At 40.0% G+C, this 24,560-nt stretch overlaps 1 protein-coding gene across 1 annotated transcript; it reads left to right on the top strand.

The window, feature by feature from the left end:
- The first annotated feature begins 335 nt into the window (after positions 1-335).
- LOC108697499 (elongation of very long chain fatty acids protein 6) lies at positions 336-21,152 on the top strand. The gene is made up of 5 exons (XM_018227602.2): positions 336-456; positions 6,236-6,412; positions 10,348-10,479; positions 16,374-16,525; positions 20,489-21,152. Exons 2-5 carry the CDS (start codon positions 6,309-6,311, stop codon positions 20,929-20,931), a joined length of 831 nt encoding a protein of 276 aa, XP_018083091.1. The 5' UTR covers positions 336-456; positions 6,236-6,308; the 3' UTR covers positions 20,932-21,152.
- Positions 21,153-24,560: the final 3,408 nt, after the last annotated feature.

The following is a 24,560-nucleotide window of genomic DNA, read 5'->3' as shown; positions in this document are numbered from 1 at the left end:
GTAACATTAGCCAATGGGAGAGGGAGTCTTGCCTCAGCTCTAATTTCCTGTAACTTTAGCCAATGGGAGATGGAGTCTTGCCTCAGCTCTAATTTCCTGTTACTTTATCCAATGGGAAAGGAAGTCTTGCCTCAGCTCTAATTGCCAATGGGAGAGGAAGTCTTGCCTCAGGTCTAATTTCCTGTAACATTAGCCAATGGGAGAGGGAGTCTTGCCTCAGCTCTAATTTCCTGTAACTTTAGCCAATGGGAGATGGAGTCTTGCCTCAGCTCTAATTTTCTGTAACATTAGCCAATGGGAGAGGGAGTCTTACCTCAGCTCTAATTTCCTGTAACTTTAGCCAATGGGAGGAAGCGTCCTGCAGTGATTCCAGAGATTGAGTGTAGAAGCCCAGAGAGAGCAGGCACAACAGAGGGAGACCTGTCTAGACAGAAGTGCTGTTCTGCCTGTTATGAAGTATGTGCTGGGCTGCAGGCAGGGGGATTTCTATAGGGCAGTTGGTACCAGGCAGGACATGGTGGGACATGAGGGAGTTTTGGCAGAGTCCCTGTGGTAGAGTGAGGGGGAGGGGTTAACAGTACATTGTCTGCCATAAAGTGATTCTCAGTGATATAATGTATGCCGTATTACTGATCATGATCAGCCAGATACTAGGCCTGTTAGGGGCCAAATCGGCCATAGCAGTTTGTGGATCTAAAAAAGGGGCCGGCGTTTGGTGGGAATGGGCGAGTTGTTCGGGGGAGTGAACTCTTTCACTTTGAGCTTTGTTTTTTTGAAAGATTTCAGCCACATTTTTCTTAACACTCTGATGTATTTGAGTAGTGTAATTATGAGTTAAAGGGGTGGTTCGCCTTTAATTAACTCTTAACTTCATTTTTTCGTTTTTATAGTTCTTGAATTATTTGCCACCTTCTGACTTTTTTTTGCAAACTGGAGAGCTGCTAAGTAAAAAGCTAAATAACTCAAAAACCATAATGAGAAAAAAAATGAAAACCAATTGCAAATTGTGTCAGAATATCACTCTCTTCATCATATTAAAAGTTAAAGTTGGGCAAGCCCTTGAATAAGTTTCTCTGTGAAGTCTCATTCAATTTTTGAATGGTTCTTACTTACTATTTTTCATGTGTTTGACGCTCAATTGAGTTGCACGCTTGAGCACACCTAAATGCACCAGTTAATCGTTTCCATTATATTCTGCCTGGTTGTACTCAATATGCATTTGTAAAAAGTGCATAAAAGAAACACCAATGTTGCTCAGAAAGTTTATTTGAGATAATATACATACATGCATTACAGGGAATATAGGACATGTAAGCAAATGTTTACAGATCATGGTTTGATATAACATTTATTAATGATTACATACAGTGATCTCAGTTTAAGATATATCAATTAGAGTAACTTATGATGCGTTCCACTTTTCCCATATTGCCCTATATGACTGATCTTGTTCATTCTTTTTGTTCATAGCTTTTTTAAATTTTTGCCAGATCATTCACAGAGTTATACCACTGTTCGTAAGTTGGAGGGTTGGGGTTTTTCCAGCAAAGAGTTATCCATTTCCTAGCCAAAAATAACACTTTGTGAAGATTAGGTTATCAAAGGTGAGGGGAGCACAAGTTGGACATTAGTCCTTTGTGCTTGGTGGCTGCTATTTCACTTGCTAGTGGTGAGCTTCCTATCTGGATTGGGGTAAGTTCGTTTTGCTTTACCAGAGCTGAGCGTAAGCTACTGTATAAAAGCCATTGTAAGTTAGGTAGGCCAGACCTAGCTCTAAGTGCTGCAAATGGTATTGGATTGTTTGACTCCCATACTTCACTTATCTTGCATAACCCCAGTTTTGACCATATCGGGAGCAACGTAACTCGCCCCACAGCTGGGAAACTCACGTTATTGATGACTGGGGTTTGTGGGTGACAGGCTCGGTATTTGATTAGTTGATGAGCTACATTCCACACCTTCCTTAGTAGTCTAAGGAGAGGCTTTACTTTCTATGGCAACTGGAGGGTCTCTAGTGGAAGTCTACTATGGCTTTTGCCCCATAAAAAGCTTTTTAGGAGGTCTCTAAGGGATTTAAAAGGATAAAAAAAATTGTGTGACCCATATTGGGGAATGCCACAATGGGTATTGTAACTTTGGAGAAATAATCATCTTGATTAACTGCAAGCGACCCACTGGACCCAGAGGCAATGTGGCCCACGCCTCTATCTTGCCCTTTGTACACGCAAGTAGTGGTTCAATATTGCACCTATAGGGGCAGAGATACTTGTACTCCTAGATACGTGAATTTATTGACTATTTGTAAGGTGCATGCTTCCAGATTTTCACAAGAGAGGATCAATCGGAAATAGTACAGATTTGGTTGGGCTAAGGGTTTCCAGGCCCAAAAGGCTCCCTTTTTGAGGAGCCTCTTTGCTCTATCACCTCCCTGTTGTAAATGGGGGTCATGGTCCACCACCAGGACCACCTGGAATTTGAGTTCAACTCATTTTATATGTTTAAAAGGAAGTCTAAGTGACCAGGTGTGTTAACTTGAAAAAAAAGCCGTGGAAGGCTTGAAACGTTGCTGTATCTGGTCTGAGCCATCTTTAAATAAAGGCCTTTTTTATTTCATTACAAGGTGCTGTTCTCTACCCTGTTGGATATTCTACAGTGATTGGTGGCCACTATTGAACGTGCACCGTAACAGTGGAGGAGTTGTGTGCTGGCATAGAGTTGTGAATTTAATGTGTAGTGTATGGTCTGTTTGCACACAAGACACTTTGATCTCTGTGACATAGGATCCGCAGGGCATTTTCTACGGGGGTTAAAGTCATCAGCTAAAAGAATGACCTCAATGCTATTTGCCTGGTTGATTATATATAACTAAGTAGTAAGGTCATGCCAGGTCTCAGAGATACTTTGTAGGCATTTAATTTTTGTGGTATAGCCCAGTTTACTTTGCTGATTTAGTAAAGCGTGTAAATAATGACAATGTGATTTAAAATGATAAGATGATTTGGAGAGAGATGCCCCACCCATGCCACAATCTTGTTATTCATGGGGGCCCAGTCTCAATACCTGTATACAGTCCTTGGGAAATCATCCAACTTTCCTGTTATCATGACAGCAGCACTTGTTAGCAAAATGAGGTATAATTCATTGAAATAGGAAATAATAGTACAGCTATAGAATCCCTTGTCTGGAAACCCGATATCCCGAATTATGGAATCTCCCATAAAGGTTTGGTGATCCAAATTATGGAAAGACCAGACCTGGATTTGTGCTAAGGCCACAAAGACCTGGGCCTAGGGTGGCACAAAATAAGGGGTGGCATGCCATCCAGCTGCACCTGTAGTTGGGGCACACACAGGCCCTGACTGGCAATCTGTGGATTATGGCAAATGCCAGAGAGGCTGCTGTAAATTGCCATAGACAGTCACTATTTATTGGGCCTCTGTGTACTTAAAATGCCACGGCCTATTTCGATTGCCAGTCCACACATGAGCACATGTGGGTCACAGGGGTCTGGCTGTGCATGAGATTTCTGTGTGTCTTTTCCCCTTTGCATGCACAATCCTAGAGTGGTGAAGGCTAACGGAGTTTGCTGGCCTCTAGGTGCCTGGAAGACAAATCCGACCCTTGGAAAGACCCTGGTCCCAAGCAATCCGGATAAACCCTATTCCTGAACAGATGACAGAATATTCAATAGAAAAACTATTTCAACAGATTCTAACCATTACCCAATAACAGTATAAAACATTCAGTAACGTAAGTAGCCGTCCCGGGGCCTGGGTGCAGGGCGTGCAGCCAGGTGCCCCACCTCCAGGACCCATTTTTCAAGCCAGATGCGCACGAGCACCCCCCGGTAGTTCTGTCACTGAAACTTTATATCTGGGGAATCAATAGTAGCTAAAGATTGAAGAACCAGTATTATTTAAAGCTTGCATCTGTTTATCTTGCACCTACAAATAAAATAATTCATTGCAAGAAAAGTCCTATATTAAAAGTATGGGATCCATTATCCAGAAAACTGTTTTCCAGAAAGCTCTGACATAGACTCCATTTTAATTAATTCAACTTTTTAAAAATGATTTCCTTTTTCTCAGTAATAATAAAACAGTACCTTTTACTTGATCCAAACTAACATTGGAAGCCAACAATCTTATTGGGTTTTTTCAATAGTTAAATGATTTTTCAGCAAATTTATGGTAAGGAGATCCCAGAAAGATCCCTAGTCCGGAAAACCCCCAGATCCTGATCATTCTGTAAAAAAGGTCCCATACCTGTATATGGTTTGAAGGATTTTTTCATCTTTTGTTTATTGCTTCTCAATTTCCAAACAGGTTTGGGGGTACAGAACAAAAGGGGTAGGGAGTGACTGAGGGCACACTGGGTGCATGTGCAAATTTTTAGCTTCTAGATGCAAGTACACAGATGAGTTAACTTTTCCTATGATTTTTCAAAGGTACAGTACTTAACATACAAATTATGAGCACATACAACATGACAATCTATTAACATTTCAATACGTAATAGGTAAGGTGAAGGATCTTGATTTTCTGATTTTTCTTTTTCTGACCCCATCTAAAAAACAACTCCGTAAGGCTACAAATGTATTGTTATTGCTACTTTATATATCTCATTTTTCTATTCAGGCATTTCCTATTCATATTCCAGTCTCTAACTGAAATCAGTGCAGTGCTAGGGTAATTTGGACCCTAGCAAACAGATCGCTGAAATTACAAACTGGAGAGCTGCTCAGTAAAAAGCCAAATAACTCAACCCCCACAAATAATAAAAATTCAAAATCAATTGCAAATGACATCTCGCCGGCGGCTTTGTCGAAACGAAGCAGGTCAAATTCGCCCAAGCCTAGTGGGTAGTCCTGCCAGGTCTAGTATGCCTGGGAGAAGGGCAGTGGCAATGTTACTCTGTAACAAATTGTTTTCTGAGTTGTGTTAGTTAGTTAGTTAGAAAGGCAAGTTAAAATTGTAAATAAACCATGTGATTATTTGCCATATCTTGGTTATTCCTTAGCAATTTCTTGTTAGTTGTTAGTTGGCCTTCTGAGATGTCATCCTCCAAGGTTTTAACCCCAGCTTGGGGCCATCTGATATATGTAAGGTTGTTGACAGTGATGGAGGCAAGAATTGTACCACAATGTTCCATGCTGTATGGGATGTAACTGAGGGTCATTTTGATTGCCCACATAGGGTAATTTGGATCTGGAGGAGTATAATTGCTGGTAATAGTCAAGTTTAGTTGCACAAGAGTCTGCAATACAATGGGATTCTACCTGTGACTGGGTTGACTCTGCTATTAGACTTCCTCTGCTCCGGTTGCTTGTGTTCCTGCACTAGGTTCTCATTCTACAATGTACTGTCTAAGCAGATGCCATGAATAGCTTTTGACCTCTGAACACCCTTTTGCCCACAACCACCGGCATGGACATGTATGCACTGCAATGGAGGAAGACATAAAATAACCCAAATATCAACTTTAGGGTATTAAACCCTAAAATAACATTTTCCTAATGAAAGAAAGTATAATTCTTAGTAACCGTAAGTAACTTCCCATTATACATTAATTGAGCTATCTGTAAATGAGATTGCAACTGAAACCATGAGGAGTGTCATGTCACCATCTTGTTCTGGTGTCCCAGGCATCCCTGTGCCACCCTGACCAAGCACATGCACAGTACTGAACTTTTTTGACAATACTGCAAATGCCCACAGCTTCAGTAGGAGCAGGCGATGCCTGGAACAATGGAATCCTCTTGGCATGATGCTCCTCAAAAAGTACTTGGGGCTGATGCATTTTGTCTAGAATTGGAGCACCAGCCTGGGTCACAGGTATGCAACTAGAACCATTGATGGGTTCCTAAAAACTTGGCCCCACAGTTATATTATCTTTCTTTCTGTACATTCATATTATATCTCTATCTATTTTTAACAATGTATTAGAAGCCAGTTCTCCAACTGGCCTGTTAATCAGCTGATTTCTGCTAGATTGTTTTCCCTTTTATTGTTATTACCATTGATCTAGTAACTTATGTATTTTCATCCCTGGTAATGCAGTTTTCCTATTACAAATCTCATGGTAATGTTACATTTGCTTGTGTCTTTAAATGTCTCACCTGAACTGTTAGTTCGGGTGAGACAGGGGCAGGGCAGGTATGGGGGCGGGATATCTAGAGGCAAGAACTGTCAGACTGGTTGATCTAGTTTCTCATTGCTACTTCCCTGCCATTCAGCCGGCAGCATCGAAGGTACTAGGAAGGTGCACGTGGGCTCTGCTGTTCGACTCACATTCTGCCTGGAACTGCAATGGGTGAACCAGATGGGCACAACCTGTCAGTTATTCTGCAGGAATATGACTTTGAGCGACAGTTTGATGATCAGAGTGCCATTCAATGGATGCAGGAAAACTGGTGAGTGCTTTACATATAAACAGAAAATAATCATGTTCATCTTATGTGTCTTATTGCTCCCTGTCCAGCTTGGTGCTGTTTCCAGAAACTAATCACAAGTTATGTTTCTGTTTATTATTGTATTTTAAATATATATGGGTGTCATTATTTGGGCTTCAGTATCTGTTTGGAGCTCTTTCCATTAGGTGATTGGTTCTTGGCCCTGACTAAAGCCTGCTACAGACATTGGTATATATAGGGTCTTCTGCTTTCCTCCACCTGCATTTTGTGCACAGGTTGAGGAAAGTGGATTTGCTGTAATGCGCTTCTTCCTGTAGCTCTATTGTCAGGCACAGCATAAGCCTGTGTGGAGCTACACTAAAGTGCCTATTTATCATGCTGTGTAAAAACCAAAATACACCAGACATCTCCAGGCATCACAGTTAATCACTGAGCATTTCACTGTCCATATTTATTGTCTCATTCCACGAATCACACGATTCCTTAGATAAGGCTCTTATTATTACATGTATAGTTCCAGCCCATTGAGCGTGTGTAGATTTGTTTCCAAATGATGTACTTGTGGTACACTCTTTCCATTTCATTCCCCACACCTACGTTTCCTCCTTTGCCCAACAAGTGTTGGATTGACACCATAATTAATGGGACAATCTCTTCCTTGTCAGTGTGATAAATATTATTGCAACCGAACGACCTGGTTATCTTGTACACAATTGCTTAAAATAAACTCAGTTATATAGATAGAGAACAATATTTGAAGTATTTATATTTATCAGTTGCAAACTATCAGCTCCAATAACACATTAACCAGACTATATTTTCCATAGCTGAATAAAAGACTGTTATAGTGTAATAAACACATCAGATATGGCCTGTAAATTGCTACTTCACTATCTTTCAAATGGAGGAACAAGACCAAGTCATTTTCTGTGCTAAATAAGAACAATACCATGTCATGCTGCACTGTAATAGTTTCTTCTTGGACATTGATAAAAAGTGCTAATTTTCTTTTTGTCAGGGTATTCAGAGACACAGGAGTATATGGATAGGATCTGTAATAGTAAAATAACAAATACAGGACACAGTATAATTGCAATTTTGTAGAGAGAAGCCAATCCATAAATACAAACTTGTATAATTGAATGGGGACAAATTACAAAGTTAACCATATAGATTGCCAAATAAAATGCTTTGTTCCATGTACCTTTCTTTGTTCTATTTTGGTTCAGCTCTAAATTAAGTTTTATTATGTTGGCCAATTCTAAGCAACTTTTCGATTTGTCTTCATTATATTTTTAATAGTTATATTTTTGCTATCTTTTTTTGACTCAAATTGGGGTTACTGATATTTATTCTTATTGCTACATTTTATTACTCATCTTTCTATTAAGGCCTCTCCTATTCATACTCCAGTCCCTAATTTAAATCAGTGTATGGTTTCTATGGGAATTTGGACCCTAGCAGCCATATTGCTGAAACTGCAAACTGGAGAGCTGCTGAATAAAAAAAGCTAAATAAAAAAGCTAAATAACCCAAAACCCACAAAAAACAAATGAATAAAAAAACATTAAATCCAATAGCAAATTGTCTCAGAATATCACTCTCTACCCCATAATACAAGTTAACTCAAAGGTGACCAACCCCTTTAAATTGTTCTGATAAATAGGTGTTGGACCGTGCATACTAGGGTGCCAGGCAGTGTTATGCTATTTAGAATTGGGATGCAGGATAGGCACTATGTTATGGTGGCTTCAGGGAATGACCCCTCACTCTCTCTATTGCCAGTACTGATAACAATGGAGAAGATACCATAATATACAGAGTTGCTAAGTGAGTACACAGCAGACAGAGCATAGCCATGTCTATTTGACTGGATTTGACAGTTCTCTTTGTGCTAAATTAAGCCGGCCTGCATGTGTATACAGAAGTGTATACTAAGGTGTGCGAGGAATTTCAGTGGGCGGAGGTACCTTTGCATTCACTTGCTCTTTACCCTGATTTGCCTGATCATTTTCATGACAATATATACCGAAATTGTAATATACTGTAGCACCCTGTAAAGTTCCTCCAACATTTTATTATTTGGTGGCTTCAGAATATCGAATATGTGGGGTGATGACTGCACTGGCACTGTCTGTATCAGATTATTGCCACAAAAACATTATGAAATATGAATGGAGGAAAAAGGGAGAATATACTTTATTTAAAAAAAGGTTTATTTTATGACAGAAACAAATAAAGCTATCCTGTGATTATGGTAGTGGCCTTGTTCCTGAGGGGAAAGTAAAGACTAGAAATATAATCTGCCAATGGCAATTTCACAGTGAGAAGAAGCTTCCTCATATTTCTGTTTAGACTTGTTTGTGCCAGCAGCTGGAAACTGTCAGAGGATGCTGGGAATCTGGAGCTACTGTTTATCCCAACCCTGATAAGAATCTCTGTGGTTTCTATGCCTTGAAAAGTGTGCTTTCCTGCCACAGAGGTTCCCTATTTGCTTTCCACATGCCTTAATCTCAGGCACTGTACAGAACCACATCTCTACCTGTCTACTTCTCCCTGTATCTCTTTATAGTTTTGATAAATATTAGTAAAATAAGTCAACCTCTAGATATTTTGGGGCCTGAAAAATAATTTGCTGTGAGGCCCAATTATATATAGTTACACCACTGGTTCCATATACTATAAAGGGGGCCTGTCCCCTCTTCCATTTTGTGTGTCGGGGAGCGTGTCACAAGTGACCTGCTATTTTGCCTCCTGCAAAATATTGTGGGTGGCAAACGAGAAAGCAGACCCCAGCTGTGTCCCCTGTATCTCTGTAGTTACACCACTGGTATCTCTCCCTTTAGCCCTTGGACCATTCCATTGGTTTGGACACCCTACCAGTTGGTCCCTGTAAAATTCACCAAACACATTGAAGTTATTAGGCATGAAACAATTTTGCAACTTTAATTTTCTCTCTCCCAATGTATTAAAGTCAAAGGGTATTTTTTTCTTCCAGTGACTTTTTTGTCTTGGCAATTTTTTTGCTGTGCCAAATTTTTGCTGCAGTTTTACAAAATGATTTGCAGATGGCGTAAACATTAGCTCATCACTAATGGCCACCAAATGTGGAGGTAACACAGTCCTCCATTGTTGAATCAACACTCATGGCTTGGCCTCCATTGATACGTAGATATGTCTAGATCAGATTCAAGTATAATTATATTACTGCAATGTCTAAGAAAGCTTACATAAGCAATTTAAAGAACTAAGAAGCAGAAAATGACTTTAGGCAATGGTACAAAGGTGATACAAATGTATTCTGCAAATTCCTGTGAAGCTGAATTATGCAATACTTATCCACTGGTCATAAAACTAAACTACCATTTCCTGATGTAAAGGTCAAATGTTCTGTTTTATGGAATGATGTCTAACTTTTACTTCTGAGATAATGATTACATCCCTCTGTTTCATTGATTGATGCCTTTCCCTGTTTTTTTGTTTTTTTTACGTGATTCTTATAATGTTTGCCACTTGTGATCACATGTAATAAGAACACACTGCTAAGGAAGGTCTTCTTCTTGAGGGATGTGCAATAATAAAGGATGGAACATATATAAATTATGAAGACAAGAGTAAACTGCTCCCCTAACCCCTACTTCATTTAATAGAGCAATAATGGAAGTAGTGCGTGAACACCTTGGAGAACACAGAAAAGAGATAGATGCAGGTAAAAGTGTCAGGTCTGTGGTGACTTAAACACAACCAGATCCAATGGTAATTTTATAGCTGGAATCCAGTGCTGCCACTGGTTTTTAGTTGTCCTTATCATTATAAAGGGATCCTAGGATCAATATCCGCTCCCAGTGCAAGTGGCAGAGCAAGAGAAATATACTGTAGTTCAATGCAGATTGTGTGCAGGCGATAATAATCAAAAAATAATTTTTCTTCCTCAGGAGCAAGTCTTTCTTCTTCTCATTGCTGTACGCTGCATTGATATTTGGAGGTCAACGTATGATGAAAGAAAGACAGAGGTTTGATTTGCGTAGGCCTTTAGTTCTCTGGTCCTTCACACTTGCTGTGTTCAGGTAAGCCTTTTATAAGCGTCTCCACTGAAATCTGCACTGCCAACCCCGGATTAATATTTGCCCATCAGATCTCTCTTATCACTTAGCCCACAACTGTCCATAATTGATCTTTCCCCTCAGAATCTGCAGGCCGTGAATTTCTTATTTTGTGTAAGCTTAAAAAGGTATCAGTACAGAGATTTACTGGCCCCTGCATTGTTTACACCTCAAATTCAGACAGTAAACTCCTGCATTGTTCATAGCTGTAACACATCTTCTGTTCACACACTAAAGTCCTGCACTGTTCTCACCTCAGCCCCAGACTCAAAACTGTGCACATTGTTCACAACCCAGACAAACTGCTAGTTGGGCACCAGCACTCTGTCACTGAATGTAGCACAGTATGAACTGTTCAAAGTGGTCCTGATCAGTTTCACAGTCTCCTGCTGTATTCTGCATTTCCTATTCTTCCTGTGTGTGCCATACTCTATCTGCCCTACGCCCCCTGTGTGCCATACTCTGCCTGCCCTATGCCCCTAGTGTGTGCCATACTCTGCCTGCCCTATGCTAACTATGTGTGCCATACTCTGCCTCCCCTATGCTTCCTGTGTGTGCCATACTCTGCTTGCCCTGTGTTCCCTGTGTGTACCATACTCAGCCTGCCCTATGCTCCCTGTGTGTGCCATACTCTGCCTGATCTATGATCCCTGTATGTGTCATACTCTGCTTTCCCTATGCTCCCTGTGTGTGCCATACTCTGCCTTCCCTGTGCTCCCTGTATGTGCCATACTCTGTCTGCCCTATGCTCCCTGTATGTGCCATACTCTGCCTGATCTATGCCCCCTGTATGTGCCATACTTTGCCTGCCCTATGGCCCCTGTATGTGCCATACTCTGCCTGCCTGGGTGTGTTAGCATTTGGAAAAATTTTTTAGGGGGGCCCTAAGGTGTTTAATCATATGCTGGGGGGGCTGTGTTATCCACAGGGAAGGAGGTGGCATATGGAATTAAGGGTATATTTATGGTATATTTGATGGTATGAATATTTTTCACATATGGATGATGAGAGATATCCCTACAGTAAACACCAACCATTTAATTTTTTAATCGCTATTAAAGAAACAGTTCAGTATAAAAATAAAAACTAGGTAAATAGATAGGCAGTGCGAAATAATAATTTTTTCTAATATAGTTAGTTAGCCAAATTGTAATCTATAACGGCTGGAGTGATTGGATGTGTAACATAACAGAACACAACTTCCTGCTTTTCAGCTCTCTAACTCTAAGTTAGTCAGTGGGGCTCATTTATCAACACTGGGCAAATTTGCCCATGGGCAGTTACCTATAGCAACCAATCAGTGATTAGCTTTTTGAAGCCAGCTGCAAGTAGAACAAGGATTGCAGCAATTTGATTGGCTGCCATGGGTTACTGCCCATGGGCAAATTTGCCCAGTGTTGATAAATGACCCCCAGTGACCTGAAGGGGGCCACATGGGACATAACTGTTCAGTGAGTTTGCAATTGATAACTCAGCATTCAGCTCAGATTCAAACGCAACAGTTATGACCCTTGTTGTGCCCCCTCAGTCACTGATTGGTTACTGCCTGTTAACCAATCAGTGGAAACCAAGAGAGCTGCAATGCAAGAAGTAGTGTTCTGGCTATTATGTTAGAAATTTAGTCACTCCAGCCTTTATACATTACATTTTTGGCTAACTAACTATATTAGAAACATTTTTTATTCTTAATCTATTTACCCAGTTTTTATTTTTACACTGAACAATTCCTTTAATGTGGACATGGATTTTAAAAGTTCTTGAGATAACATGGGTGTGGTTTAAATAGGTGCAGTTTAATAGGGGGAGTGGTCAACACTGGCTTCCATTATCAGCCCTCCACCACGTAGGCCAGAAAAATTCAGGTACCACAGAAGATGGACAGCACTGTTTACATTAATACCATGAAAATGAGTCTACAGTAACATATGAATCACATTCAGATTACTGTAAAATGGGGTTGTTTGGAAAAAATGTGCACATAAGTATATGTCTTCTCATGTACATTTGTGAACAGTGGAGTAACAGTTGGGAGCATAACTTTGGGGTATCCAATGGACCTGTGATCCTCTGCTCCCCCCAGTAATGTTTCATAATCCCCATGGACTCTCCCCTACACTTACATCTAAAGCTGATGCAAGGAGAGTGGGGCCCAAAAGTGTGGAGGGACTACGAATCCAGTATGAGATGTAGTAGATCATGTTCAGGTTTATGTGCCTCATGTACCTATCCCTAATGAATAAAGCACAGCTGAAAGCAGGGAACTCTGTATTCATCTGCATAACCACAGGACAATGGCAGGTCATGAAGGGAAAAAGTTGGGGTGCAAAGTGCAAGGGCAAAAATGGAGCAATGGGAGTCATCTGGGAGTCTAAAATTGGTACAGAAAAATATTTTGATGGCTTAAGGTGGCCATACACGGAGAGATCCGCTCAATTGGCGATGTCGCCAAACGAGCGGATCTCTCTCCGATATGCCCACCTTGAGGTGGGCAATATCGTGCTGATCCGATCGTGGGCCCTAGGGCCCAACGATCGGATCCTAACGATCAGGAATGGGCGGTCGGATCGCAGGACCGCATCAACAAACAGATGCGGCTGCGATCCAACGGGATTTTTAGTCCCATCCGATCGAGATCTGGCCGACTTTTGGGCCAGATCTTCTCCGGGGAAGCCCATCGGGGGACCCCATACACGGGCCAATAAGCTGCCGACTCGGTCTGTCTGCAGCTTTTATCGGCCCGTGTATGGCCACCTTTACTTTCCAAAGGAAATGGCATTATCCTCTGTAAAGGCCCAGGGCTGCAATAACTAGGAATACATACTTGGGAATTGTCTTTACTGCATTTGCACGGCTACTTTGTGTAATTGGTCTTGCATGACCTGTGTAGCAACAAAGCATAAAGCACAAGGTTCTTATAGACACAGAACACAAGATAACAACATATGCAGAGTTTGTCTTAGACAGTTGTATGGCATACTAGACCAAAGATCATGTGTTATCTGAGGACTGTCTTGTGCTTGAAGGTATATGCATTCTGCAGTTTGCTGTATCCACGGAGAATCTAGTCTTTGGCAGTCGTGCAAGTTATGTAAGCTTGCTCTCTAAATAATAAATGCATTTTATGAGCTGAACTTTATAGCTCACTGAGAACAAATTTGCCATCTAACAATCCATGATATGGATTATATGGGCATTATCTTTTTCTGCAAAATGTGTAGTTATCTTTTACCTTTGGGGTCCATTAAACCAGTTAGAGAGCAAGAATTTACTAGATAATAAATGCAATGCTGTTTAGAGCAAAACACTTAAGAAACGTTACCAGTTATGTATTATTTAACATGTAGGCTAGCAATATTATATTTTGAAAAATATCCCCGTTGCTGGTTCTTTTTTGAAAAAAAAAAAAAAAAAAAAAATATATATATATATATATGCAGCTGAGCTAATTGTTAGTGTTTCATTAACGTGCCATTAATAGACATATGATGTGTGTTCTGTTACCATTAGCAAACCAATGAATCTATTATCAGCAAGCAGACTGTAAACAAACATCTAATACATGCAAAGGGATCATCCATGGTGTATAATCCCTTGCAGCCCTGCACTGTGATGAGTCATCTGTTATTGAAAAGCAGCAGTATTTATGGGGCCCCGACGACCCCTGCAAAAAGTGACCATTTCTTTAGTATCAAACATCTAAAGGGGAGACATTGCTTGGGTGTTTGGTGGTAAAAATGTTTGTTAATGACTTTGGCACCTTTCACATGAACTAAGAACAGGGAGCAGGATGTACACAGAGGAATTTTTGTTTCTGGGGGGGGGGCTCTCCTTAAAAGGGGATGCCATCCATACATCCATATAACTGATTTCCAGCGGCTTTCCAGATTCAGATTATTTAGTGTAAATCTTTCCTACCCTCACTAATAGACTTCCCTGTTATCTAGGGATGCACTGAATCCAGGATTCGGTTCGGAATCCGACCAGGATTTGGCCTTTTTCAGCAGGATTCGGCCGAATCCTTGTGCCTGGCTGAACCGAATCCTGATTTGCATAGGTAAATTAGGGGCGGGTATGGAAATCACGTGACTTTTCATCACAAAAGAAGAATTTTTCCCACTTTTTCCTTTCCTGCCCCTAATTTGCATATTCATATTAGGATTCGGATTTGGTTCAGTATTCGACCAAATCTTTCACTAAGTAGGGATGCACTAAGTGCATCCCTACTGTTATGTAATATAGGGGCATTGCATACAATACTTGCTTGCTATTGCTAATATTGCACTGTAATTAAACTAAAGAAGGAGTGAAATTGTGCTATTTAGCTGTTTAATGCTAAAATGCATTCTGAATGATGAGGAGTGCATCTATTAGATTACCTGCCCTGCCGGACAGTGAAGAAGTATAATTGCACAATATAAAGAATCCATCTCAATTGTCCCTGTACTACAGCTCTCATCATGCTTTAAACCCTTGCTAATACAAGTATGGCACCTGTTATCCAGAATGCTCAAGGCCTGAGAGTTTCCTGGGGTCTTTCTGTTATTTGGCTCTACATACCTTGTCTCCAAATAAATCATTTAAAAATAGGGATGCACCGAATCCACTATTTTGGATTTGGTCGAACCCCCGAATCCTTTGCGAAAGATTCGGCCGAATTCCGAACCGAATCTGAATCCTAATTTGCATATGGTGGGAAGGGAAAAACATTTTTTACTTCCTTGTTTTGTGACAAAAAGTCACTCGATTTCGCTCCCTGACCCTAATTTGCATATGCAAATTAGGATTCGGATTCGGTTCGGCCTGGCAGAAGGATTCTGCCGAATCCGAATCCTGCTGAAAAGGCCCGAATCTCGAACCGAATCCTGGATTCGGTGCATCCCTATTTAAAAATTCAATAAACCCAATAGGATTTTTTTTTGTTTTTAGAGGCAGGCTTATCTCAATGGTGAAGAAGATTGGAGCTCTAGATGCAATATCTGCCAGCGCTTGAGTGTATTTAGTGAGCATTATTTTGAATGTCAACACAAGAGCTTCCATTATCAGCACTTCCCCACATAGGCCAGAAAAAATCTGGTACCACAGAAGTTGGACAGCACTGTTCTACTACTGTAACCTATGAATCACATTCAGATTACTGTAAAATGGGGTTGTTTGGAAAAAATGTGCACATAAGTATATGTCTTCTCATGTACATTTGTGAACAGTGGAGCATAACTTTGGGGATCCAGTATGGACCTGTGATCCTCTGCTCCCCCCCTTACCCGTCATATTCCACAATCCCCAATGTTGGACATCCCCCTACACTTACATCTAGAGCTGATGCAGATGGAGTGGGGCCCAAAAGTGTCGGGGGACTAAAATCTAGTATGAGATGTAGAAGATAATGCTCAGTGCATGGGAATGGGTAGAGGTCTATGTGCCTCATCTACCCGTCACAAATAAATATAGCACTGCTGAAAGCAGGGAGCTCTGCATTCATCTGCATGGACATGCTATTATTTTGCCTCCAGTAAGGATTACTTATATTTTATTTTGGATCAAGTACAAGGTACTGTTTTATTATAACAGAAAAAAAGGAAATCATTTCAACTGGAGTCTATGGGAGTTGGCCTTCCTGTAATTTGGAGCATTCTGGATAATGGATTTCTGGTTAATGGATCCCATACCTGTATGCTGTAGAATGCTGTTAGATGTACTCCAACATTCGTGCCCCCTTTACGCCTGCTACGTCTGAGTCGGTTCTTGTTGTTTCTGAAGAACAGTTCCAAAATTCCTATTGGATTTTATTATATGTCCTACTCTGCTACTTAAGCATGTAAATCACCTTAAATGTTTTCATTCTTTTTTTATCTTTACAGTATCATAGGCGCACTTCGTACTGGTTGTTTCATGGGAAATTTACTTATTAGCAGTGGTTTCAAGCAGTCGGTATGTGACCGTGCTTTTTACAACGGGCCCATTAGCAAATTCTGGTCTTATGCCTTTACTTTAAGTAAAGTACCAGAACTTGGTGAGTAAATTATTTTTAAGATTCCTTCTATTGTTTAAAAATAAATGCACAAAGAGACCTAATAAGGTCTATATCTGTATACATTGGCATGGGGAAAAACACAAAATAAGTATTTTTTTCAGTTCAGTAATGGGCTCAAATTCAAAATTCAGGTAAAATACAGAGGCCTAAACAGCCCCACCTTACAGCAGCCCTTGTGGCATTTGCCAGAACCTACAGATTGTCAATTCAGGTCTGATAGGTTCCTTTTTCCTGCTCCTCCCAATTATGGGATCTGCTACTCCTATTGTTCTGCCACCAGTCTATTCAGCTTGTGCAAATAAAATACTGTATTTCTTGGCAGCAAAAGCCCTATTTTGCAACAGAAAGGTAGATGGAGAGCCATGAATGAATGCATAGCTACACAATTCTACAAACAAACACAGCAATGTTACAAGTGCTGAGTAACAGTTTGTTACAGTATATTTACTGGCAAAACTAACCTACAGAAGATCCTGTGATTTTGCTGAGGAAACAAGGGGGTCTTTTATATGGTAGTTCCCCCTCACCTGCATTGTAAACTTTTAGGTGGCAGGTTGCTGGCTGGTTGTTTGTTGGGAACAGGGTGGGGATTGGGGCCTCAGGGTGCAAGCCAGGCCTGCCATCAATTTATTGTAGGGGGGCCCCCAGCCAATCAGGCTTGAGGTATGCCACTGGTTATATTTAAATCCATAAGAAGCTTCGACTAACCAATGGCACACTAGGAAAGAATGACCGGCGCTGGAAAAACATGGCAGTGGCCCAGTGTTGCATCTCTGGAAAAATGGCCATTTTCTTTGTCAATTAGCTGCCACCATAGTTGTTTTTTTCCCAGTGGCTGGGACATTAAAATGAGCCAAGTCTAAGTTATGGAATGGGTAGGTTCGTGCTGTTGGGAATTTTTCTAAACATTCTTTAAAAAGGAAAGTATTTCTACACTAGTGATGGGGCAATGCTTCAGGGCTTTTCTTGATGTTTGGCACCATTCCTTCCTGTTGATAAAAACGTGATAACATTTAATAGAATTGCTTTTCTATATTAAAAGATCTGTTCATTGTGGCTCTAAAAAGTAATAATACGAATATGATCTGCACAGCTTGGTAAAGCAGCTCTGGATCCAAATTACTGGTTAGATTTTTTTTTTATTTCGTTCTTATCAACATGAGGGAGGAATGAATAATAAAAGAAGTGAGATGTTGGAAATGCAGAACAACCAATACACTTTTATCTGTTTATCAGAGTTGGCATTCCTCTCTGTTTTCTCAGGGTGTAACAGTGCCTTGTTTTAAAAGGGGTGTAAAAAAATGCTTTCACCCATCTCTCTTAAATAAGATTTTCACCATTTGTTCCATTTTATTGCATGATTAACAGTTTGATAATAACATGAAAAATATATCGTACCTTTTACACCTAGGGGCAGATTCACTAAGGGTCGAATCTCGAAGTTAAAAATACTTCGAAATTCGACCCTCGAATTGAAATCCTTCGACTTCGAATATCGAAGTCGAAGGATTTAGCGCTAAACGTTCGAACGATTCGAAGGATTTTAATCCAACGATCGAAGGAAAATCCTTCGATCAAAAAAAGGTTAGCAAACCTATGGGGACCTTCCCCATAGGCTAACATTGACTTCGGTAGGTTTTATCTGCCGAAGTAGGGGGTCGAAGTTTTTTTTAAAGGGAAAGTACTTTGACTATCGAATGGTCGAATAGTCGAACGATTTTTCGTTCGAAACGTTCGAATCGAAGTCGAAGGTCGTAGTCGAAGGTCGAAGTAGCCCATTTGATGGTCGAAGTACCCAAAAAATACTTCGAAATTCGAAGTATTTTTCATTCGAATCCTTCACTCGAGCTTAGTGAATCGGCCCCCTACAGTGTACTAAAATATGAAACCACATTCTATATTTAGACATTAGTCAGTGTACAGCTGGGCATATGCTATATAAGTATATCTAAAACTGATTTCACATCTGTAAAGAATGCCTACTGGTTGTGAAATCATCCAAGTGACCGATTTTTATTAGGCTGCTCACTTCTATTACACATTACTATTGTGTAATGTGACCTATAGCATCTGTCTGCTTCTGTTGTCCTTTGCCCCCACTCAGTCATGCACCTTATGTAAGGAACCCAGTCACTTGCCAGGGTGTCAACTATTAATAGGATAATTATATTTGTTTCTTTCCACATGGACGGATTTTCACTAAGGCTAGGGAAGGCTAAGTCTTCCCAAACCTGCCTAATAATAAAGAATCAAGAAGGGGAAAAAAAGAAAGAAAACGTTTTACTTCCTGTTTTTTCCCCTTCAAGATATAAGTCCCGGTACAGCCTCAAGAGGATTGGCTAGGCTCAAAGAAATTTGAAGTTTCTGCAGCCCAGCCAATCGCTTACTGGCAGGACAGGAACTTGCACTTTGACAGAAAAAAAGCTGAAGTTTAGTCACTGTCTGCTGCAGTGATTAACTATTCCTGGGTTATGTGTATCAGAGTCAGCACCCAGGTACCTTTTTTTATCTTTATTCCTTTGCTTTAATTCCCTTCTGCCCCTTACCCCACCAGTCTGGAAACCTGTGAAGTGATAGAAGAGAAGATGGTTTAGGTAAATGAAAAGAAACTAGAGAAAAGGGGCTAAAAAATAGAATGTAGAGGTGATGGTGGAAAGCAGTATAAAAAGAGAGTAGGTTTGGCAACTGTCTGGTTTTGACCTAGACAGCACGGTATTTTGAAGGGCTGCCCAGATCAGGATTCCCCATGATTGACACGGCGATCAGCCAATCGCTGATTGCTGTGGCGTAGCCCCGCCTCCAATGCCACGGTCCGCCCCTCCACATCATGGCCCCACCCCCTGCCTGGTCACCACCGGTTAAGTGTTACATTTTAAAATAAATATTAATTTCTGGCAATCTTAAATCTTAAATATATTTTACCTTATTAACATGGCATAAAATAGAATGCAAAACGAAGCACACACAAAGAGTAGTATTGTCTTAATTAGTAAAATTAATAGTAAAGCCCATCAAGCCACAAAGTGTTTTAAAAGGTGCCTGGGGATCTTCCTTTTGCATTCTATTTTAGATTTCCTGTCTCGTATTAGTCTGGTCCGAACAGTGATTTTCAAGGAAGCAGCCCCCTTCCTTCCAACAGTAGAGTGGTGCAGTATTGGTATAAGATAATTATACCGCTCTCTATCTAATTTAACATGCCATTATGTCTGATTTATTTTACATCATGAATAATGTCTTGAGTTTTTTTAATTACAACATGAATGGGACCTATTATCCAGAATGCTGAGGATTTTAAGTCAAAAAGATAATTTAAACATGAAATAAACCAAAAGGAATGTTTTGGCTCCAATAAGAATGAATTGTATCTTAATTGGAATCAAGTAGGAGGTACTGTTTTATTATTACAGACAGAAAGCAAATAAGAAAAGCAAATTTTGAAAAATTAGAATTATTTGATTAAAGGGTGCTCTATGGGAGACAGCCTCCCCATAATTCAGAGGTTTTTGGATAATGGGTTTCTAAATAATGGAATATATACCTGTACCTGCTTAAAAATATATCTTTGTGTAAAGCTGGCCATACACGGGCTGATAAAAGCTGCCGACAGACAGAGTGTGTGCGGCCCTACCGGCTTCCCCATCGATATCTGGCAGTAAATCAGGTAGATGTTGATTGGGTAGGATTAAAAATCCAGTCGGCCGCATCTATTCGTTGATTCGGTCCCGTGATCCGACCGCCTGTGTTGGTTACATTATGATTCAATCATTGGGCCCTAGGGCCCACGATCGGATCAGCCCGATATCGTCCACCTCAATGTGAGCATATCGGGGAGAGATCCGCTCATTTGGCAAAATCACCAAACAAGCGAATCTCTATGGCCACCTTTACTGTAATTACACTATTCCAATCTATTCTATAACTGATTTATTGACTTTTTTATAGGTGACACCTTGTTTATTGTCCTGCGCAAGCAAAAGCTGATCTTCCTTCATTGGTACCACCATATCACTGTGCTACTTTATACCTGGTACGCCTACAAGGACACGGTTGCTGGAGGCGGATGGTTCATGTCCATGAACTTCACGGTGCATGCCTTCATGTATTCTTACTACACATTCCGTGCAGCTGGGATTCCCGTCCCACGATCCTGTGCCATGTTCATCACATTTACTCAGATCTTACAGATGGTTATGGGCATCGTGGTGAATTTTTTCATTTATAAGTGGATGCAGGATGGAAGTTGTTCAAGCCGCACAGAAAATATATTCTGGTCTTCTCTGATGTATTTTAGTTACTTGGTGCTTTTCTGCAGCTTCTTCTATCAAGCATACCTGAAACTTCCCACTCAAAAGAAAAATGATCCCACTCATAAGAAAAATGATTAAATTGGTGAGATCCGTGGCCTGTTTCTTGGAGCAGTGTTGCCAACATCTGTACATTTCCAACGACACTGTGACCAAGGACTGCATCTACACTGAATATTGTAAACAGGTATGGGACCTCTTATCAAGAATGCTCGGGACCTGGTGCTTTCCTTATAATAGTTCTTTCTGTAATTTGGATCTTCATACCTTAAGTCTACTAGAAAGTCATGTAAACATTAAATAAACCCAATTGGCTGGTTTTGCTTCCAATAAGGATTAATTAAATCTTAGTTTGGATCAAGTACAAGCTACTGTTTTATTATTACAGAGAAAAAGGAAATCATTTTTGATTATTTGTTTATAATGGAGTCTATGGGAGCCGGCCTTTCCGTAATTTGGAACTTTCTGTGTTTCTGGATAATTGGTCCCATACCTATATTAGGGTTGAAAGCAAAGCAACCACTTATAATTAATAAGGATGGGGTGCCAACAGTACCATCTCTATAAAGTTTGTAATGTAAAAGTATGACATATGCAAGCCATGTTAATGTGTTATTTATTTCAATAGAAAATGAGGTGCTGACAATGCAAAAAAAAAAAAAATATTGAAGCCATCAACATTTTTTATGTAAAGGGAACATTTTCTATGAATTTGAGAATAACAGTAACATTTTCGACTGATGCAAAAATACCTCATTATGTTATTGGTTTATCAATGTGGGCTCAGATAAAGATATTCAAAGAACCGCAAAGTGAAAATGGATTTGCTCTGTAAAGTGCAAAACAGATATCGGTATAACCCGGATGGGTTTTTCTAGGCAGCTCATTTAAGTGTTTTCTTTTAATTCATTTCTGAAAACAAAAGAAATTTGTTGTCCTGTAATGAAACCAACATAAATATAGCACCATTTTAACCCATGCTCCAGACACAGTAAAGACATCATTGTAAGACACATATCAGCCGGCGCACATAGTTAAGTTATGGTAATTAGCCATAAAAATCTATGGAAAAACTAAACATTAAAGTCACATGGGCATCTCCTGCAGCTGCCATTGCACAGGACTAAATGAGAAATGCTAGAACAGGGTATATACTTAGTTTCCCCATAGAATTTGTGACTATTCTCAGTGTTCTGTTTCCATAACTAAGCTCTTGGGTAAGAACTTTTGTACTACTGTGTGATTCTGTGCATCTTCACATTTATTTTTTTGTCTGATTTTTAGAACAGGCCTGGACTGGGATTCAAAATAGGCCCTGGCATTTCAAGTACCCAGTGGACCACACAGCCCCCCACAGGCCCAATACATAGTTACTGTCTATGGCAGCGGCTCTCTGGCATTTTCTAATTCAGGCCTGGTTTACAATCCAGTATTTAAATGACTGCAGAGACCAAAGAGATCAAATTTGTCTTTAAAGGGATACTGTCATGGGAAAACATGTTTTTTTCAAATCGCATCAGTTAATAGTGCTGCTCCAGCAGAATTCCGCACTGAAATCCATTTTTCAAAAGAGTAAACAGATTTTTTTATTATCAGTTTTGAAATCTGACATGGGGCTAGACATATTGTCAGTTTCCCAGCTGCCCCCAGTCATGTGACTTGTGCTCTGATAAACTTCAGTTACTTTTTACTGCTGTACTGCAAGTTGGAGTGATATCACCCCGCTCTCCCAGCAGCCAAACAAAAGAACCATGGGAAGGTAACCAGATAGCAGCTCCCTAACACAAGATAACAGCTCCCTGCAAGATCTAAGAACAACACTCAATAGTAAAAGCCAAGTCCCACTGAGACTCCTTCCGTTACATTAAGTAGGCGATAACAGCCTGCCAGAAAGTAGTACCTTCCTAAAGTGCAGGCACAAGTCACATGACTGGGGCAGCTGGGAAACTGACAATATGTCTTGCCCCATGTCAGATTTCAAAATTGAATATAAAAAAATCTGTTTGGTCTTTTGAGAAATGTGCAGAATTCTGCTGGAGTAGTACTATTAACTGATGTGTTTTGAAAAAACCATGTTTCCCCATGACAGTATCACTTTAAATTCATTGCTGCTAATTATTTGGATTATATCTGTGTATCTGCACAACACCAGAAACATTGATAGTTACAGCACTAGTACGGGTATTAGAATGTTAGGTTATTCGGCCCCTTAATTCCAGGAATATGTTAAATCTTCTTTTACTTTTTTTTGGTAATCAAATCCATAAAATGTCATTGTTTATCCAGCTAGTCAGCTCAAAATTCTTACTAAACTATATGTTGTCGTAGAATAAGATAATTGCATTTTTCGAATGCATTGTTTTTGTCTGATTAGCTTTATTTAGCCGGTTAGCAAAACTGGAAGTACAGTGGAAGTGATAACATTTTGCATTAACAATTATTTTTGAATTTGTGGAATATTACAGAGATATCACACATGGAAAAGTATTTTTATATACTGTATGAGGGATGCACCGAATCCACAATTTTGGATTTGGCCAAACCCCCGAACCCTTCACGAAACATTCTGCCGAACCGAATCCAAATACTAATTTGCATATGTAAATTAAGGGTGGGAAGGGGAATGATTTCCCTCCCCAGTCCCCACCCATAATTTGCATATGCAAATTAGGATTTGTATTCAGTTCGGCCTGGCAGAAGGATTCGGCAGAATCCTGAACTGAATCCTGGATTCGATGCATCCCTATACAGTATATATGATCCATAGACATTGATATCCAGTTTCATGTTCAGACCAGGTTTATTTTTGTAATCTAGAAATGGAAAGTTACTTGGATAACAGTCAAGGTGTTTGTGTTTAGGGCCAGGAATGACTTGGAAATGCACAAAAATGGATACTGAAGCCAATTTATAAACACATATTAGCACAAACACAAAATGGAACTGGAGCTGCTTTTCTTTTTTTTCCTTTTAAACTGTTTTATTGGAATTTGTATTTAAAAAAAACATCTTTTTAGTTATCGTATTGTAACTAACTGTAACTCTCTCTTGCTTCTGTGCAAACTTACTGACAGCTGACTCCCAAAAAAACCATAAGGATAAGGGCACAATAAGCATATGCCCCGCTCTGAAGATCAGATCCAATTAAAAATGAAGGTTGATCCCAATGTTGTTAATAGGCAAAAAAGATAAATGTTTTTTTTTCAGAAAAGGTGGCCAATACGCTTCCATGTTTAGCTGCACTAAAAGGCTCTGTCTTTATCATTGAAGTTTACCAGCCTGATCCTTGAGAAATTTCTAATATTAATTGTTGTGCTCAATAGGTGAAGATTCACTGGAGAAATGTCACCTGGCAAAAAGATCCAAAGTTTCACCAAAGAGAATTTTCATCAATTGAAAGATTATTTGCCAAAACTTGTTGTGCTCATCATTAATAAATTGCCAGTGGCGTAGCAGATTTCCATTCAACAAAAGTCAATGTTCAACTTTTAGTAATGAGTAAAGGTGGGTATAGACGCAAAGATCCAATCGTACGAATTGAGGAGAGTCCCGACATTTTTCGTCCGGCGAAGATCGGTCGTTTGGTCGATCGTACAGGTTTAATTTTGTCCCGACCGATCCCGCCGGAGCCCATTGCGCTCTCATCGTAGGCTGAACGTTCAGATTAGCCCCGATATAGCCATGTCCGTTAGTGGCATATCGGAGAAAGA

The sequence above is a fragment of the Xenopus laevis genome, chromosome 7S, assembly GCF_017654675.1.
Source record: "Xenopus laevis strain J_2021 chromosome 7S, Xenopus_laevis_v10.1, whole genome shotgun sequence".
NCBI lineage: Eukaryota > Metazoa > Chordata > Amphibia > Anura > Pipidae > Xenopus > Xenopus laevis.
The sequence above is the reverse complement of the archived record's forward strand: the minus strand, read 5'-3'. Positions and strand labels throughout refer to the sequence as shown.

Excerpts from the sequence above, each read along its gene's own strand:
- LOC108697499 (XM_018227602.2), top strand. The coding sequence starts at position 6,309 with ATGGGTGAACCAGATGGGCACAACCTGTCAGTTATTCTGCAGGAATAT. Across the intron at positions 6,413-10,347 it reads CAATGGATGCAGGAAAACTG|GAGCAAGTCTTTCTTCTTCT; the intron begins GTGAGTGCTTTA and ends TTTCTTCCTCAG. Across the intron at positions 16,526-20,488 it reads AAGTAAAGTACCAGAACTTG|GTGACACCTTGTTTATTGTC; the intron begins GTGAGTAAATTA and ends ACTTTTTTATAG.